The sequence below is a fragment of the Halichoeres trimaculatus genome, unplaced genomic scaffold, assembly GCF_033239565.1.
Source record: "Halichoeres trimaculatus isolate MK-OKI-2021-1 unplaced genomic scaffold, fHalTri1.1 fHalTri1_scaffold_4, whole genome shotgun sequence".
Taxonomy (NCBI): Eukaryota; Metazoa; Chordata; class Actinopteri; order Labriformes; family Labridae; genus Halichoeres; species Halichoeres trimaculatus.
Genome location: NW_027437182.1, coordinates 5,887,395 through 5,907,776, shown reverse-complemented (window position 1 = coordinate 5,907,776; position 20,382 = coordinate 5,887,395). Strand labels below are relative to the sequence as shown.

The following is a 20,382-nucleotide window of genomic DNA, read 5'->3' as shown; positions in this document are numbered from 1 at the left end:
CAAAGAGTCATTAACATAAAAAAAACAAAAATTTCATGTGATGGTGTCTCTGTTCTGTCTGCGCCAGGTCCCAGTTTTTTTTTGACGAATGCTGGAGCTGTTGTGTGTCGATTTCACACAAAAGCAGGTCAAGTGGGGCAAAGACTTGTGCACAGAAACCATCTCAAAACACCCAGTAATCTTCAAATTAAAAAAAAATTGTCCAAACCAAACCAGAACGTATTTAACTTGATCACAGCAACAAACTGACATAGTAAACAGAGCTGGTCCAGGAGTCAATGGGTTGGAGGACTTACAATCAAAACAAGATTGAGGAGATGCTCAAAAGTGGATTGGAAAGTGCGGGAACTCTGCAAGGTTAAGCAAGCATTAGAGATAGACGGATATGGATATTTTGGGGCCGATGCCGAAATTGAAGCCGATATTCATTTGCAGTCAAAGTGAAAATATTGGCGTAAAAAAATTTGAACAATACATACTCCAACACTTAACTGCAATCAAATGCCTTCAAACATGTTTATTAAACAGCTCCCAGGCTTAGCAGCACGTTTTATAAAGTTAAATGAAAACTTAAAAAATAAATAGCTAAAGTTTTCTACAGTAAATAAAGTTTTCAATAATGTCTATGCATTGTTATAAAACTGGGCAGAATTGAGTTTAGTGCTGTCTTTTACAGGCATGTAATGCAGTTGAATTAATTTTTTGTTTGGTTTTAAATGACCTTCTAGGGCTTCCGTAGTGTAGACAGGGAGAAATTCTGTGCAGAGAAGCACCAGAGCCAAAACAACACAGTTATGACTGGGTTTCATATCGGCTGTCGTATTACAAAAAAGGCTGATGCTGACATGCCCCAAAATGCCAAATATCGGCCCCGATAATCGGCCCGACCGATAATCGGTCTATTCCTAGCTAGCATATCACAAATTGTTAACAACCGTGCACAGCCATGTGAGAGCGAGGTATGCAGTGGTAGATGGGCACTTTGCTCAACAGTCAACGGCAGGCTTCATTACCCAAGACATAAGTTTGATGATGGACATGCAGAGCATTACAACCCTCTCCATCTTTGTCAGAGTGTAATGTTGACAGGTACGTGTATTTGGGTGGGCGGCGGTGGCTTGTGGAGGGGATCTTTGAAAAGTTACAAGTGAATATCAAATAGCTTTTTTGCTTCAAATGCCCATCCCTAATCTCTTTATTGACTGCAATCTAAGCTTTTTTCATTAAAACATTCTAAACCTGGATTGCATCTTCTTTAACTCATGTTAGATTTAAGTAACTGTGCCTGAAGTTTGTCAGTAGCTCCAGGCTGCCGATAGCACTACATATAGCCATCCAGCAGGATTGGCAGCACGATCATGAAGTTACTGAATAACACTGCCTCAGCTGAAGCTCACTCTTCCAAGGTAGCAACAAAGACAGCAGGAAAAGGCCGCTGCTGTTGAAGCTTTTACCAGCAACTGAAGCTCTTTATTTCCAGTCGCCTGTGAAACGCTGGTGGCTGAGAATCTTTCAGGGATAGATCGAGATTTGAGTCACAGTCTGGCACAGCGAAGGTCCTGCTTGGTCTCCAGAGATGGAAAACTGACTCTACCAAGAATCAAAAACATCTCTCACAAGTCCATGAGGCTGTCTCACCCCTCCTTCAGCTCTCTGTACGAGATGACATCAGTCTAGTCTTGTCTCTAAGAAGTCCTGTCATGCATTAGGGATGGTCGTAAATCACCGGACTAAATAGTTAACTGGATTCCTGGGAGACATGGCTTCGCTCAACTGATTCACAACCATCCAGCTCAGGCTGTCATCACCAAAGTACCAGACATTATATATTTTGGATATACTATACCGTAACTGGCAACATCTCCAGCAGCTGTCAAGGCCGTGCCAGCCATTGTTTGTTTTGCTAAAAGCTCGAGCAGACGAAGACCCGCCCCAGGTAGACACCCACTCCCAAAGCCAATCAAAGCCCTCTGCTGAAATTTGACATTTACAGGTTCTTACTGGTGGGCCAGCTTCCAGGAGTCCCTCCCTCCTAGAAGAGCTTCTCTTTGGTGGGCTAAGATCACTTTGCATGGTCCCACAAATAAATGCCAATGTGTGTTGGTGCAGGGCAGGATGGAGGGAACAGGGGGTGAGCATGTGGGTCAAAACATGCAGGGAATGTGTTGCTTCAGATGCAAGATGTTTCAGGTGCATCTCAACAAACAAGGGGCACAAAACATCCAGTTAACTAAATAAACACAGGAACATAAAAGTGTGTTAAGGATCAAAGGTCTGAGAAGCTAAATGGAGAATGTGGCAAACAGCTAAATACCAGAGAGGCCTGCATCCCTTTGCAATGTGCATACCAGATAAATACTGTTCCATTTCATTTGTTTTTATGTCTAACCTGAAATTAATTTATACTCTTGGATGTTTTTTATTTAAGCTAAACTAAAACACAAGTGTTTGCGAACATCAGTGAAAAGAGAGGAAGATGGCAGAGCCGACCGCGGCTCCCTGTGGTGTCGATGGGATTGTTAAAGCTCTGGCCATTTCTAGAAACACGGCTCAATGACTCAGACGAGAACACGCACACATCTGGTCTCTATATAGTGTTCTGGTGAATGAACAGAACAGAGGGATGGACTGATGTTCTCTTCAGGGTGGCTCCTATTGTTTTGCTCTCCTCTGAGACCCAGCAGCAGAGACAGAGCGCCGGTAAGGTGCACACGGAGAAACGCTTTGATTTCAGAGCAACATTCTCGCACTGCTTCTTTGTGATTTTTGGGCACTGATAAAAGTTTCCAGCATTGCAAAGTGATTCTTAATGTCACCTTTTTGTTGCTGTTCCTGCCAGAATGACTGTATGTCCTCAGTGCGTTGTGTAACTGTGTAATGACAGGCGAGGGCCTCATTTGCACATGCTGTGAGTGCAAAAATCAGACCTTGAATAATGCATATGTTCCTTATGTCAGAGCTGGAGTGCTCAGAAACTAAAGTTAATGTGAAGAGAAGCAGATCGCTGACAAACTGTGAGGTGAATGCATTTTTAGATGACAGAAACTATAGATTAAAATGTTTAAATGACGAGAAGGCAGTTTCTTGGATAAAAAAAAAAACAGGGCTGATAGGGAACAATTTGAGAAAAGATTTTTATGCTGATTAAAACTAAAACTGGCGTGCTTTTCTAGCACGTCAATTTTTTTCTCCACAGCTGACCCTCCAGATCAGCAAAATTCCACCGATAAGCTGTAGTAAGACTATGGATGGGTACTGAATTAGGTACTATTAGTTATTTGGTACCAACCGAATTCCATCAAGTACCAATTCACGTAAAACCAAACAGTGCCATGTTAAGGTACCTAAGACATCCTTGGGACTGTGAGGGAGTGGAAGAGTAGGCGATTTTCCATGCTGGACTTGAACACAGCATCGTATTGAAGAACAGATATGTTAAATTGAAAAAAATCTGAGATTTTATTAGTAAACAAATTAATATTTATTACCAGAAAAACACACAAAAGAACAGAAAATTGGTAACGTTGCGTACCAATACCGATTGCCAGGTACCAGGCATTGATACTGTATCATTTCAAATGTGAAAGGTATCATCCCAGCCCTTTTCCACTAACACGCCTTGGCCCCACCCTACTCAGCCCTACTCAATTTGCAGCGTGTTTTCTACTGGCCTGGTACCTTCTAAAACAAGCTAGTTTTAAGCCGCTTTTCCACCAAACAGTCCGGTTCGGTTCTGTGCGGTTTGGTATGATTACAACAAAAACGAACTTAAACACTTTAAATTAAAGTGTTATGAGACTTAAACTACTTGAACTGCAGTAACAGGCATTCAAAAAAAATAGAAATAGATGTCTTGTCAGTTTGCGGAGCAGGAAGTGCCTCTCAGTTTTCGTTTTGGTATTGTGGTTTGCTAATAAATCCAACGAAGAGGAACGAAGCGACATAGTAAACAAAGAGTAACGATGGAAGACATACAGCATTCTGTCTTCTTTGTGATTGGCATGTGGCCCAATCAAGCTTCGTTTCAGAGAATACTGTGTGCCACTGGGAGAAATACAGCTGCCGTCGCAGAAGGGTGCCAAAAAGTGGGACGGCTTGTCTCATTTTTATTTGGGGATCTGTCCCAGGATAAGTCAGTGGAAACATCGTAAAATGCCTGCCATGCTGAGACCAACCAAACTGAACCACTTGGTGGAAACAGGGTTTTAGCACCATCTGCTTTGGTTCCAAGTGAGCTGAGTCGACGCTAAAAGACGACATCACTGACTGCCGGCTACTGATTAGTCAGACAAGGTCGTCATCGATGAGTCATGAGCGCGACGCCCAAAACAAGACGGGACAAAAAAGGATGAGAGCCACCCGCCATTTTTAAACAACAACTGCAAGAATGGTGTCCTGTCAAGTTTCTCCCTGATCCAACGACGAGGTCCAGGCCTTTTTGGATTTGGTGGCCGAGGATTGTTGTGTTGCGCCCAAAATGACTTGGACGTAGAGTTGGGTCAAGTAGAGTGGGGCCAAGGCGTGCTAGTGAAAAAGGGCCATAAGTAAGACTTGCCAGCTGATTATGATTGGACTCATCTACAACTCGTGGCAACTCCCAATGGGTCAATACTATCAATATCTGCAAACCGAAAGCTAGCAGAGTAGGAATTGTGCTGCTTTCTCTTAGCCTTGTAGCCATGGGCATACCATTGTAAGTTTTATGCTGGTTTTTAGTTTTCAAAGCTTTTAACTATTCTATTTTAGTGTTTTATTCACATAGGTATATATTTCCTTTGTTCCAGATCAGGTCTGCTCCTGTAGCTCCTCCAGGAGACATGTCCTTTGTAAAAACATAATAGTGTTAAATAAACATTGCAGTCATGCCTGTTTCTTATATTTCATTGTATCTCAACATTTATAGATTTTTATGAAACAAGCACATATCTGCTGAGTAAAGTATTTTTCTCTTTTTATTTTTAAGAAAACAGGATCCTATAGTTCAAAAAACTTGATGTGATAGAGAAAAACTGAGATTCCACACCCAAGAATCAGTTAAAAACTCAACAAAAAAATGTGTCCCCCAGTGTAGTCCTTATCTAACTAATGTAATTTTTAAAGATATATAATCAGATATTACATAATTTTAAAACATGCATGGCTAGATTGAGAAAAAACTGGATTATATTTACTCAAATGCTGGTTTAATATTGGACAGATGGTGGATGCTTTAGATTTTTCCCAGCACTGGTATGACTTTCAACTGCCAACACAACTGCGAATCTATCATCCTCTCCACACCAAATACTTAAATAATAGTTTATTCTTTTATTGTGTTTGTTACATAACATACTTTTCTTTGACGTATTCCCTTAAAGAGATATCAGCAGGGAGTTGTGCTGCTTGTAATCACAGGAGCAGATCACACTGCCCATGTTAAAGCAATCATTAGAAAGACGTTACACAAACCAAGCTCTGCAATTTGTGCCTGAAAGCTGTGCTAGTGTTACAACCTCAGTTTTGTACAAAGTGGGAGGATGTGACCTTCAAACCATCAAATTTTTATTATTTTTTGTTTTGCATTGAAGTTGTAGGAGCTACACGCTGTTCTCTTTGTTTAATCCAAGTCCTTGCAAAGATTGCACCGCGCTGTCCCTGAGGCAGAGATTGTGTAAACAAAAACCGTCTGCCAAAATTCAACAGCACTTCAAGTAGCGTGTCCACACTAATTCTCTGTTACACAATTCAACCCAGGTTGAGTAACTGAAAGTGGGGGGATGTATTTTTGGCACTCAAGTGGTGCATGACGGTGTATTTACGGCGAGGAATATTCTGGGGTTACGGCTAGCCTCAAGTGCGACCTCTGCACCACCTGGCACGCTCACTTTGTGGTGACTTGTTGATATCCTTACATTAAAAGTTAAAGAGGTGTATTTATCACTACAATCCCACCCTGTCAGTGAGCTATTGCACAATAAATCTGCTACTATTAATGGTTTGCTATTTCAGTAAAACTCTCCAAAACCAGGCCAGCGTTGCAGGAGAGCCGAGGAAGCATCTGCTGCACAGAAACAAACTGAACGTAGCTTCAGGGCGAGCTGAGGAGGAGCAGATCGACGGGCTCAGGAGGGCTCAGGAGAGGGTTTGTCACAAGTATGAGGGAGAAAATGTCTGGATGGGACAGAACCACCGCCGTCTGATGGCGAACACAGGTTAAAGAAACACACGTGCACACTTTTTGGCTACTGATGCAAAAACAGCATCGGTCGCAGGCGTGGATGTTCTGTGGGATTCGGCTGACTGAGTGGAAAAGAAGTATTACAGGAAAGGAGGAAAGGGCATCCTCTGGATCTCAGGAGTGGAATGAGTAAAAAGTAAACTTGAGAAAATAAAGCAAACAAACAGCCAGCGGAGTGTGAAAGGCTCTCTTCATGTCGCTCCGTCTCATTTCCAGTAAGAGAAAGTCGACTGGTTACACAGCTATATTTGATTTAGCACAGAAGCTTCTTTATTTAGAGCTGGTTGATATTCCCGTCGACATTCATCAACAAAAACATGCAGTCAGAGTCTTTGTGTTAGACTTCGCCTCAAAGTCGCCATGACTGGTGCCATCCATGACTTCATAACCTTAATAATACCGTTCAAAATTACAGGCTTTCTGCTAAGACCGCATTATTCAAAAACACGGAGGCCCCTCTGTGGTCGCAGAGCTTTGACCTTAAGTTGGACCCCTTAAGAGGGCTCTGTAGGGGGCCTGGTCTTATTAAAGCTAAAGTCACCTTATGTAACCGCACCAAGTTAATATAAGGCCATTCTCCTGGTCTTACGCCTATTTATCACAATCATATTGACAATAGACGCTCTTTAAGATCACAACCTGAACAGACGCTCATTATGCAACCCATACTCAGAACTATGAAGCTATTAAGGTAGGACAGGAAATGGTGACAGAGGGAGAAAGTGGAATAGAGTTGGAGATTTATGCCACTGAATCACTCAGTATCACAGGCTTGACAGGACACAGCCTCCAGAGTCTGATTTACGACTGCGGCTGTATTGGGCTAATAGCTGTAACAGAAGTCATTTGTAAAATCTTTCTTTGGAAGCTGGAAACACTGCTGCGTGGATGATATAACGCAGTGTGACTCATTTATTAACAATGTCTCCGGAAATGGAAGAAGACGTCTGCACCTCCATACCTCTCTGATTTTTATGAGGCTGTTTCATGTAATACGAGGGCAAGGAAAACAAACAGTAAAACTGATAAAGGTTGGTAGAAAAAGGAGGAAAGACAGAAAACAAGGTTCCTGAGATGTTCCTGTTGTTGTTTCTGTAATGCAGCGAGTAGGAAATAACTTCTAGGAAAGCCTAAAGTAACAAAAAATCAATGACTGCTACTAAATTTGACACCCAATGAATTAACTAATAAGAAGGAGAAAGAGTCACACGACCAGCTGCACGGAACTCCTGGTCAGTGTGTGACATCATCATAGAACTGTAACAGCAGAGGGAGGATTCAAATTCACAAAAGTTTAGAAACAACTCATCATATAAGCCAGAATGCTGACCTAATCTGTGTAGAAGTATAATATTTTTGTAGGAAATTTTATTAGGAATCCAACCATGTTATTTTTAAAGCTGTACAAGTTGTACTCTTTTGTCTAGAGGCCCAAATGCATAAGCCTGCAAGAGATGGAGGCTCCAAACCTATTGATTCTAATGAAGGGAGCTGAGAGGGCTTCTTTGGGGTTCACTGACTTTGAGGGCTCACCGTTCAAAAACCGGGTCCGAAATAACAACTTCCATGGGAACTTTTATAAAGGAGGGTCTAATCTGTCATGTGAGCAATTTTGGAGCCGATACCACTTATGGTTTCGGAGGAGATAATTTTTAAAATTTTTAAAATGTTTCTAGAGATATCTTGATTTGGAATAACAGATATCTACAATTTATTTGCAGACGTCCGTAATTCACATTTTGGATATTCGAAATGACATAGTAGATATCTTGTCCTCTCTGAGGACAACTCTAAAAATATAAAACAGATCTAAAAGTTAAAAAGAAAAATCTTTAATCCTTTAATTTACCGATAACAGAAATTGGTAAATGCCCTAATTAACAAAATTAAACTGAAATGTTACCTTAAAAACATATAATCTTCACCTTTTAGCTCATTCCGATTTATCAAGTTTGGATCAATTAACCAATCAGGGTTCGCTAACATACACAGAACTGGCCAATCACAGCAACTCAGTACAACATCCTTTGCAAATGATTTGTTTTTTAGGAGCTCTTCGTGTCTCACATGTTCTCTCACCTCAGAAGAGCTGCTCTGCAACAAACCCAGGTTTTTACCTTGTAACTCAATGGCTGCCAGATGTTTCCAGAGCGTTTTGATGATCTTACAAAACCCACAAAATATTGTGTTGTATAACTATGTAAACTCAGAAACTACCAAAAGAAGAGTAGACTCTTCCTGTATGTATCTTTGCCTGATTTAAATCCAAAAAAAAAAAAAAAAAAAAAAAAAAAACCCACAAATTTTGGATACCGCTCATCTCAGAAACCACTGGAAACCACTTTAGAGATAAATGTCAGCCAATTAGACGACTTTTGTTAGGTTATACTGATTGGCGATAAGTGTGTCTGTCTAAGTCTGATGCTATTAGCCCAGCCAAGCAGAAAGTTGGCTTTAACAACAGTTAGAATGCATATTTATTAGGGATGCACCGATACTGATCGGTGGTATCGGTTATCGGTGGTATCGATGCCAATCAAGGCTAGCTCGGTATCTGTGGGAAGAGATCCACGGTGCCGATCCAGGCAAACAGCTCTATGCCTTTTTGGTTTTAACCAGTGCTTTTGCTACTTGATTTGAGACATTGCCTCTGATGCACTTGCTTTGTTTTGCTGCATTAACAGTCAACAGGGTATAAAAGTTTACATTTGAAAAGAACTTGTGTACATTCTGAAGAATTGTTTTGATGGTAAACATTAAAATATTTCATTGTTTAAATAAACATTAACTTCAGTAACTCCATAAACTAATTTTTTGCCTTTTACCCAAAACATTACCAGCATTATCCCACAGTAGGGCATGCAGGTTATTATTTAACACTGGTATCGGATCGGTGTTAGTCGATGCCCAAGCCCATATATCAATATTGGTATCAGTATCAGAACCAAAAAGCTGGATTAGTGCATCCCTAATAATTATTTGCCATTTAGTGGTATGACGAGGCTAAGGGAGAGGTGGAAGGGTTTTTAATGTTTAGTGTTCATGGTGCATACTCCCACTTTAACACAGCACATACTTCCACTTTACCCTGCTTCATTTACCGGTTGAAGTTATAAACCAGTAAAAACTTCTGCAACTGGTTTGCAAAAAGAGCTTTTCTATGCTACCTCTAAATCCCAACCCAAAAGTCATCTATTCAAGCTGGCTTACTCCCTTTAACTGGACACTGTACATTTCACTTGTTTTTATGCTGCTGTTTTGCTTTAGTGATTATTTACAGTGCTTTTATATTTTTTTGTAAAGTGACCTTAAGTGTAATGAAAAGTGCCTCCAAATAAAATGTATTATTGTATTACCTTCTGAAAAAACATGAGTAGATGATGCTTTATGTTTTCAACTGTGTGGGAAAAGATGGTGAGGATTAGCGTGTTCCTCTAAAGGTGAATAAAAGTCTCTAATCAGTCCCATTCCTCTGTTTGGAGGAAATGAGCCAGGGTCAGTGGTCTCAGACCTTTGAGGCTTTGGGTGCCCAGGTGAGTGAACTATATCACCTTCAAGAAACCAAAAAAGTCTAACTACTTGAAACTTTTTCATACCAACTCTATCATATATATCAGGCTGCCCCCAGGAGTCTAGAGGACGTTATGAAATCATGAAGCGTTCTTCAGAGTCACACTGGCATGTTTATCAACCCATCAGTGCCAGGAATAGAGAGGAATCCAGACACAACAGAGTCCTTTTTCGTGAGACCTTGTGAGGAGGGTTTTATCAGGCTTCAGAAATCTCTGCTCTGTGACTCAGGCTTATGTAACGTTACGGAGGGACACAGGTGCACATTGTTTTTGTGTGGTGTGAGGGGCTAAGAAATGATGCAGAAAAGCATACTGTATGTGAGCTGGGCAAAAATTAAACACAGATGATGATCAACTAAATGTGGCAGGACGTAAAATATTAAGCTTGCATGATTTTATTTTTATTTTTTTTAACTGGAATAAAACTGAAGAGAGTGAAAATAAAGGATGTATATTCTTTGACTGGGGGACTTCAGACTCTGCTCTCAATGTCCAACAACGTTCACATTTCTAAGCTCATTTTAAAGTAATCCCGCCTGGTAAACTATAATCTACTGGCTGTGAAAGTGTGTGCAGCACAGCCCACTGGGCAAAACAATAGGAGCATGTCTGTGTATGTACACGTGTGCGTGTGTGTGAGTGTGTGTGTTGTGAGGATGAAGAATGGGTGGTTTCATGACGTTTCATCCTGGCCAGGGGGGGTAATGATTATGAGTCTCATCATTCACTCCATGACTGAGCTGGAATGGAGGACAGCCAAAGAATTTTAAAAGTAGGCGAGGCAAATGAGCGCTATCAACACCCTCCATGACCCCCGTGGAAAAAAGAAAAAAAAAAAAAGTGTGGAGAGCGGAAGAGAAGTTGTGGAAACAGTGAGTGAGAAAGTGAAAGAAAGCAGATGGAGGATGTTGAAAAGCTGAAAATTGTCTTCATCAATGGAAGATCTGAATGTTGGAATCGATGCACAAAGAGAAGCGGGGAAGAAAAACCTTGAAGCTTACCGGCCAAAAGTCTGTGCAGCTTTTCAGGAATTTACTAGACAGTGATGTCATCTTCCTAAACAAATTATGTCGATTTTTGTGCACGCTGAATAAATCAGTCACGTCTGGTACGTTTGATCAACGAGTCAGAGGGGTCAGAAAAACCATGTCCCTGAACGACAACATATCCTAAAACATTTCTGAGGTTGGAGGAAGAAATCCTGACTTTCTTTGCTACAACTCAAAGGAAAACTACAGACATCAAAATTCACATAAATACAGCATAATGGGTTAAATGTCCTTCACCAACCATTAGTGATTAAATGACTGCAATTCCTAATTTGTTTAGTTATAAAATCTCAAAGTTTTTGATTCAACAGATTTATTTCTCAGTGTATTAACTTGCAATGCTGTGTCCATGTCCAGCATGGAAAATCAGCTTCTCTTTCACTACCTCACAGTCACAAGTGTGTGTTAAGGTGAAATGTGGTCCAATTTGATTTTACGCAAATCAGTATGCAATACTACAGACGTAGTTCCCATAAAAAGTACCTGTACCTGTAAAAGCTTAAATCTGAACTCGTAACAACTGTGAGGAAACATTATGATCTGATTCATGTTCAGGCTATATGTTATAAATGAGCATTTTTATCCTTATGGACATTAGCTTTTAGCTTTTCTGCTGCTTTCACCTGAAGCGTCTTCCAACAAACATTTAAACTGCAAGAACTTGTTTCTTTTGGTCAATGATAATGAATTACGCTGCTTTTGAATGTAACTGTTTTTAACTGTGTCGTTCTATTGTTGTTCTCTGTACTCTCTGCATCATTGAAAATGAGGGAACACCCTTTATGATTTTTCGAGATTAAATAAAGGTAGAATGAATGAAAAAAAAATGTATAAAAATTATTATTCCTTAACCACCCAATACCAAAATGTAGCTGTTGTTTGATTTTAACTGTTGACTTATTGTTCTTGCTTTTTAATTATCTAAGGTTTATATTAATGCTGTCAGAGGATTAAAAAAAATCGAATTAATTACAGGATTTGTAATTAATTAATCAAATTAATCACATTTTAATCTCATATCTGCTCAAGGTCCCCAAATAAAGAATCTGAATTCTAGGACATTACAAAATTGTAGAGCATGACTAAAAAACCTGAGTAACGGCATCTAGTCTGAAAAATTCTATTTTCTTTAATGATACGTCAGGCTGGAGCAGCTTCGGTGATATGAAAATTCTTGTTTTACACAAGCTACAAATAACTGTTTTTTTTTGTCCCATCTTCATTAAAAAAAAAAATGCTGTTCAAAAGCCCTAGCAAAAGTTTGCAAGCCTAACTTGCAATCGTCATCTCCATTCTTGTTTTCACCTCAGCTTTGTTTGGTTTGATTAGCGGCACATGTGTGATGTAACCTGCCACTGCCATGTATGGGTCCTTTAACTGGCCAATATTAAAATGTCAGTGTGCTGTAAATAATCTTCCATTATTTTTCACAACCCATTAATTTCAATGAATCTAATTAAAGGGTTAAAGTGACAGCCCTAGTTTTTTTATGTTATTGTTTTTACTCACTTCATTCTTGTGGTAGCCTTCACGAGTTTTGCTAACTTGTGTTGTTTGTCAATTTTATACGAACTCTCAGCATCATTGTAAATGAGAGCTGCCCTCAGTGATCTCTCTAAAAACTTTAAATGAAGGTTGATGATGGTGATGAAATAGATAAAATGTATATTTTGTCATTGAAAAACACCTGAAAAGGTGGGAGTGTCTTATATTCCAGATGTATAAATTTAACACTAAATCTAATGATGACAAACTCATACAATGGTCTTAAAATGCACCAAAAACTTTTCTGAAGAAGTTCATGAATTAATTTCAACATGAGGCTCAAGTGTGCCAATACCTGAAGGATCACTGTTTAGTCTCAGCAGTTGGAAAACAAAAACCTCTTCACTGTTTCCCTCAGGGCTGCACGGTGGTGCAACGGTTAGCGCTGCAGCCTCACAGCAAGAAGGTCACTGGTTCAAATCCCCACCTCGGCCGGTGGGCCTTTCTGTGCGGAGTTTGCATGTTCTCCCCGTGCATGCGTGGGTTCTCTCCGGGTACTCCGGCTTCCTCCCACAGTCCAAAAACATGCTAACCAGGTTAATTGTTCACACCAAATTGTCCCTAGGTGTGAGTGTGTGCGTGCATGGTTGTCTGTCTATGTGTCAGCCCTGCGATTGACTGGCGGCCAGTCCAGGGTGTACCCTGCCTCTCGCCCAATGATTGCTGGGATAGGCTCCAGCCACCCGCGACCCTACACAGGATAAGCGGTATAGAAAATGAATGAATGAATGTTTCCCTCAGTTTCAGATCTTGGTGTGAAAAAGATGATTCTAAATTGTTTTGTTTTGTCAGAAAATAAATGTTTTTTTTCTGATTTTCTGGTTCTTTTCATGGAAGAACATAGTCTTCTCCTTTATTTGTTTGGTTTTCTGATACAGTTTTGATGTGTAATAATAAAAGCCAATACTCTTAAGCCAAAACAATATTTGAGGCTTAAAAAAAGTTACCCCAGCAAAATAATATTGACAGTGTCTTGTTATTATTTCCTGTGTTTTTACTGAGAGATGATTTTCCTTCTTTGCATCAGTGAAGTTTCAGAAATGAGAGCTTAAAACATTCAGGTTATTCAGTCCTGCAGGATCCAGAGATATATTTTGACCTTGCACCCACAGTCCCATAAAGAGGGGAGCATTATATTACTCCTTCAGGGTATTAAAGTGAAATGGCGTGATGATGAAAGTGAAAAATGGGATAGGTGGCGAGTAGGAAGTAAATCTCACCTCACAGAGTTGGCCTTTCTGCCCTCTGCTTTCATGAAGACTTTCACATGATCGAACGGAGCGTGCACGTACATCTTCAACCTGAAACAGAAAATCTCATCAGAACAGAGGACTCTGGAAACTCCACTCCAATCCCACCCTTTAGAGAAGACAATTCAAAAGTACATATGTGAACATCCAGTGTGCAGAATTTCCCTTAGTGGTTACCATAAAGGTCAAAACACAAAGAGCCCATTCAACGGGGAACGGGACGGACTCAGATGTACACTTCGCTCTGGTATGCTGACTGATATACAGGATGTATAGAGCTCTTGTGTGAGGGACAATCCTGCCTGCTACTGACGGCCACGGCACCTGAGCCGGCTGCAAACAGGCAGCCAATGGGCCGTGAAGTGTTAAACCAGAGTCACTTGAATCTTGTCAAAGTGGTCTGTGTCTGCACGGCTGGCCCTGAACCAAGTAAGGTGTGTATTTTAACACTCTTATTGGCTTTACATTGAGCGCTGAAGTTCTAATCTAAAGCAACTGAGGACATCAGCAACTAAATATGTGGGTACAGACCCAAAACAAGTCCATCAGCTGCATCAAATACGCTGAAATGCTTCAGTGTTCGGACACAGGAGGGTTTATTTCTGACTGTTATCAGCACAAAGGTTGGGTCAAAGGAGTCAGATCACAGCTCTGCTACAGGTTGAGATTAGCAACCCTTGGTGTTCAGCAGTCAAAGAGCCTGCCTTGTTCAGATACGGTGAGAAACACAAGCCTGGGAAATAAAAAGAGAGTGAAGCGAGTGCAAAATTACAAAGATAAAAACAGGGAAGAAAGAATGTGGGAATTAATCCGAACATGGAGTTACACCAGCTGAGTCGTGCGTAGCCGAAACAGGATCGAGCTGATTGATAAACAACCTTTGAGAAACAGCTCTGGTGAATTCACTGAGTTTTCTCCTTGGTCCCATGGAGAAAAATTGAGCCTATTAAAATCAACCACTCAGGTTGATGTACAGATCAGCAGTGTGTGGTTAATTCATGCAGACACATCCTCACTCCACAGTTCATTTTAATTAGGAGTAGAAATGTGCCGTGCAGGGGACAGAGAGTGCTTCAGAGCACTTATTGAACATGAATCTGTTAACAGTTATGAACCCACTGACCCATCCCTTTTTAAACACACAGACCATTTTTGTAATTCATTTGCATTATCCCTTCACACACTGCTGCCAGATTTGATTACAGGAGGTCCAGCCTGGATGTGATAGTGGTGATAGTACCAAACAGTTGATTTGGCCACATCTAATATTTTTGCTATCTCTGTAATAGGTTTGCATTGATTTTTCAGCCTTATGATGGCTTTTTGGACTTCATAATGAAAGAGGACCTCACCAGATTTATAATGAATTCACCACTCTTGAAATGAGCTCTAGGCTTTTACAGGTCCCATATTATGCAAAAATCACTTTATTAAGTCTTTTAGTGAAATTTGTGGGTCTTTGGCTTTCCTCCCAGCCCACAAAATGTGATATTTAATGACAAAACCTGTACTTAGTAGTGCTTGTGAATGAAAAATCCTGACCTAAAACGAGCTGTTTGGATTTTAGGTATTTGCTGACGTCAGCGATTCCCTTTTTTGACCAATCAGGAGCAATCGGGAAGAGCCATCACTGCTCTGTTTTGGGCTGTAAACAGCCGCATAGTTCCACGCACAAGCTTCCCATCTCGGAAGAAGACAAAGAAGACAAGACTAAGTGGCTGGAGTTCATTTATCAGGAAATGTGTCAGCTACACTCAGTAAAACTGTGCATGTGTGTGCTAGTTACTTCACGGCGGACTGCTTTTCCAACTTTGGACAGTACAACAGAGGGCTAGCGAATAGACTGGTCCTGAATCCAGGTGCATTACCAACCATCCACCAACAAACCTGGGACCCTGGAAATGTGAGTATTTTAAATGCTGTGTGCTGTGGAGCAGATGTAAGAGCTTTTCCTCAGTGTCCCCCCTGTCTCTGTGTTAGCTTCAGGATGCTAACTTTAGCTGTAGTTGGCCTGTTGTATTAGCCTGTAATGTTACGGTAAACGAGCGTTGCTGTTTTGAAAACATTGTGCACTCAGAGCTCGTGGCGCCGCTCTCAGTGACGCTGAAGAGCGGGGCGGTATCAGCGGTGGCTCATTTACATACGAAGGCCACGCCCACTAAATCAGAGCGTTCTGAACAGAGGGGCTATGAGAGCCTGGAAACAATGCTGCTGTGCTTGATTTATTGGCTTTTTGGACCAAAACATGTTACTACCATTTCATGAAGACATCAATGATCCATATTAAACTGCAGGAAAGGAGCAGAATATAGGACCTTTAAACTCTAAGAAAAAATTTAAGACAACCAGACAACCTTATCTTTCCTTATAATAAAAGTATCAAAGCGTTACATCATGTCCTGGTAAACCACTGACTAATCACATCTGGTCTGAACATACTCAGAATCCATAGCATGATGTTGTGCGATAAATGCTTCTGGGAGTGGATGCCAACTTTTGACTTCTTCCAGTGTAGCCAGCATTAAATGACTTCCAGCCAAGACCTCCGCTCTGTGCTGTTTTCACATCTGAATGTACACACTGTGTCTTCTCAGTCCACTGCGTCCCTAAGTTAGCACCTCAGTACATCTGTTTTAAGTGTGTGTCAGTGTAACTGCAGAAATTAAGCTACACAGATGCTTCACTGCTGCATATTCAGGCAGCATGAACCCGATAAGAAACACAGCCCCTCATGATCTGCTGACAATTAACAGGTCTTTAGTTTGCACGATACAGTCTGTAATGAGTAACTTCTTAAACACTCGTTTGTTGAACGGCGGAAGGATCAATTACTTTGATGCATTCCTGGAAGTCGGGGTATCCAAAGTGATTCGGGAAAACTAATCTGACTGGCATTTAAAAACCAGCATCAGGCAGATTTGTGGCTCGAGTTGAAATGTTCTCAGATTGTTGGCTACACTTGAATAAAGATATCGGTTCATAGAGATTAATACATCATTGTCAGATTACCACAGATGGGAGCTGGGTTTCATTAGGTGTGTGTCCCACCTGCTTTTGCTCTCCACTCTGACTGTTCTTCATGCATACACCAAAAGCCTGATGATCCATGGTTGGTTAATAAGCACTGACTTCCAAAATGATACAGATGGAAACCAGAACATTTCCCGTGCTGTAAAATCCAGACCCCTGAGAGCAGATTCAGTGTTTTTATGTAATCCGTTAATCCAGATGAGAGCACACTGTGCTCTGGTGTCATAATAAGAGCAGCTCTGGTGAAGTAAATCTGAACTTCTTTTTAACCTTTCTTTTAAAATGCATTAATGATACTCAGGCTACATCTTAGCAACACCATTTTAAACAACATACAGTGAGGAAAATAAGTATTGAACGCCTCAACTTTTTTCTCATCACATTTATTTCCAAAGATGCAATTCAAACAAAATTTCTACCAGACATTGGTGTTAACTCAAATAATCCACACATGAAAAGAAATCACAACATTCAGGTCCATAAATAATGATTATGTGGAATTAAGTACGATAACACAGGAAAAAAGTATTGAACACGCTAACTGAGACTCATCTAATACTTAGTGGAGAAGCCTTTGTTTGCAATGACAGCTTCCAGAAGCTTCTTGTATGTTTGAACTAATGGCCCACACTGCTCAGGTGTGATTTTGGCCCATTCCTCTGCACAGATTGTCTTTAAATCTGGAATATTCTTTGGTGCCCTCTGGTGAACCCTTTTCTTTACTTCTTTCTACAAATGTTCAATTGGATTGAAGTCAGGTGATTGACTGGGCCATTCTAACAGATTGATTTTCTTTTTTTGAAACCATTTGAGAGTCAAATTTGCCGTGTGCTTTGGATTGTTGTCCTGCTGGAAGGTCCAGCCACGTCTCATCTTCTTCATCCTGGTGGATGGCAGCAGATTCAGATCAAGAATTTCCCCATACATGGCTCCATTCATTGCTCCGTCAATTATATGAAGTTTGCCAACACCATGAGATGAGAAACAACCCCATGCCATGATGCTTCCACCTCCAAACTTCCCTGTTGGTGTAGTGTTTTTTGGCTGATGTGCAGTGCCATTTCTCCTCCAAACATGGTCTGTAGTTTGACAGCCCAAAAGTTCAATTTTGGTCTCATCTGACCAGACAACATTCTCCCAGTATTCTACAGGCTTGTCAAGATGCTGTTTAGCAAACTTTAAACCAGCTTCAACATGCCTTTTCTTGAGGAATGGAGTCTTGTGGGCTGAGCGTCCATAGAGGCCATGGCAGTGGAGTGCATTGCCTATTGTTTTCTCTGTAACAATTGTACCTGGTGCCTCCAAGTCTTTCTGGAGCACTTTCAGGGTGGTCCTTGGCTCGTTGAGTACTCTTCTGACTATCTTTCTGACTCCCTGGTCAGAAATCTTGCATGGAGCTCCTGTACGTGGCCTGTTGATGGTAAGGTGGTGCTTCTTCCACTTGTGAATAATGGCCCCAACGGTGCTGACTAGAATATTCAGGTGCTTTGATATAAGTCTGTAACCAGTTCCATTCTGATGCTGAGCAACAATCAGGTTGTGAATGTCTTCAGAGAGCTCTTTGCCTTTACTCATCATCAGGTGTGTGGTATTGAACTGCTTGGTGAAAAAACTATCTTTTTTGTAGGACTATCAATTTGCTCTAGCCCAGCTGATGTTGGTTTGCACTAATTGTAAGTTCAAGTAATAATTATTGACAGATTTCAGGTGGTATGGTGCATTTCTTTGCCAAAGTATACAGCCTTTCCATGGTGTGTTCAATACTTTTTTCCTATGTTATCGTACTTAATTCCACATAATCTTTATTTATGGACTTGAATGTTGTGATTTCTCGCGTTCAATACTTATTTTCTCCACTGTACTTTTTAACCTTTCTTTCAAAATGGATTAATAATACTCAGGCTGCAGCTTAGCAACACTATTTTAAACTACATATGAAGCTCATGAGATAATTGTAATATTCTCAGGACAATATGATGCAACAGAAAATGAATGCAGCATTGTTACAGTGGGGTTAGGATATGAGGGAGTGATTAACATTTTCTGTGATGCTTCATTGGAGATCCAATGGTTTTAAGCAGCATTTGTTCCCAGTTCAGTCAACTTCTTCATCCCCAGTTTCATTTCAAATTCTTGCAAACACGAGGAACCAATTACCAAACACAGCGAAAACTCCTCTTTTTAAGCTTCCAAGACCAAACAGCGGGCCGAGCCACAGTAATTATTCTGAAATTATAAAGTTTTCCAAACCATTTTTCAATGGGGTGCTGAATTTGGAGTCCATTATCACATTGTTCTGTTTTTCACTTTTATTCAAGGCTCATCTGACTGAAACAAAACAAGCCAGTTATTTAAATTCAACCTGTGACGGCAACACATCAATCAGAGGTTTCAGGCTTTGCTAAAAGCAGCAGCACTGCTCATGGACTCATTATAACTACAGACCAATAATATAAACCCAGCTGTCAATCCAGCTGCACAGAACTTCTTCAGCTCATCACACTGTTCTCATATTAATCAGTTAACTGGCAAAGTTATCACACTCAGTCATAAAAGTTGAACAAGTACGGGAAGTTCTTCAAAATTTAACAACATCACCAACACACAGGAAACTTACTGCTGCTTGGTTTGGTTTTATAACTTCACACCTCCAGTGATCCCACAGCTTTAGTCAAGTTTAAAGTTTGTGTGAAGCTTTGTTCAGAAAATAATGAACAAAGTCTTTTTCTTCTTATGTAAATCATCAGTCTCTTTGCTGATGATTTGGTAAGCTTTGGTAAGTCATAACAGATTTTTTGAATAGACGTTAGTTTGTTTCCTAACCCTATCCTCAGAGGAGCTTACACATGTTAAAAAAGAACTCTGTGTATCATTCCTTAACTATCACAAATGCACTGCATTAAACACTTAAAAACTTCCTCAGACCTAAATTATGACAGTTTGTTTAACTTGCCCCTTAAGTTCAAGAAATAATCAGTGGCGTAAACTTTGGATGTCTGCATTAGTCGACTGAACTCTTTAACCTCATCACAAAAACGACTTGTTCATTAAACTTAGTGTTACAACTTTTAGCATTTTAGGCCCAAAAGGCAGGTTACATGTTGTCTTGGCTGTCAAGCTAGCTTGCTGCTAGCTGTTGTACCAGTTATTAATAGCTATTGTTATAATGCCATAATGCCCTACTACCTGTATGTAAACAGGTATAGGTGACCAACAGCATCAAATAGGGCAACCGAGATTTTGATGAATACAACTGATTAAGTAGTACATTGGCTTTGTGTGGTCAAACAGGAAGTTGCCAAATTAACAGTAGAAACATGAATCAAACACAAACGTGGACTTTAGGCGAGGAGGACTGAAGCTTGGGGTGCTAGTTCTGCTAGCTGTTGCTACACTGGGCTGAGATTTTGACAATGTTTAATCACAGACTTTGTGATCCTGTTTAGCCGATTTAATAAATTATGCTCAGACTATTACAAGTGCTTTCTTGGTTTTAGACTAGTTGGTCTATCTGTATTTTCTATGTAATGAATCGAGAATCAGCAGGTTAAACCTGGTATCAGCATTAGTATGAGTTTTTAGTTGAAAGATCATAGTTGATGAAGACTCCACTGAAATTGAAAGTTTGAGTTTGCAATTCTTCTTCTCAGGAATTCACAAACAGTATTTGCACATAAATAAACGCGTGCTTTAACTGTGCGTACAAACGTCTGTAGCAC

General features: G+C 40.4%; 1 protein-coding gene across 1 annotated transcript in view; it reads right to left on the bottom strand.

Annotated features, from left to right (window-relative positions):
• Positions 1–20,382, bottom strand: part of znhit6 (zinc finger HIT-type containing 6) — a 57,983-nt gene that overhangs the window by 6,663 nt on the left and 30,938 nt on the right. Inside the window, exon 8 of the mRNA XM_074668544.1 lies at positions 13,604–13,684. Within this exon, the coding sequence (XP_074524645.1) occupies positions 13,604–13,684 (81 nt within the window). The remainder of the gene's footprint in view (positions 1–13,603; positions 13,685–20,382) is intronic.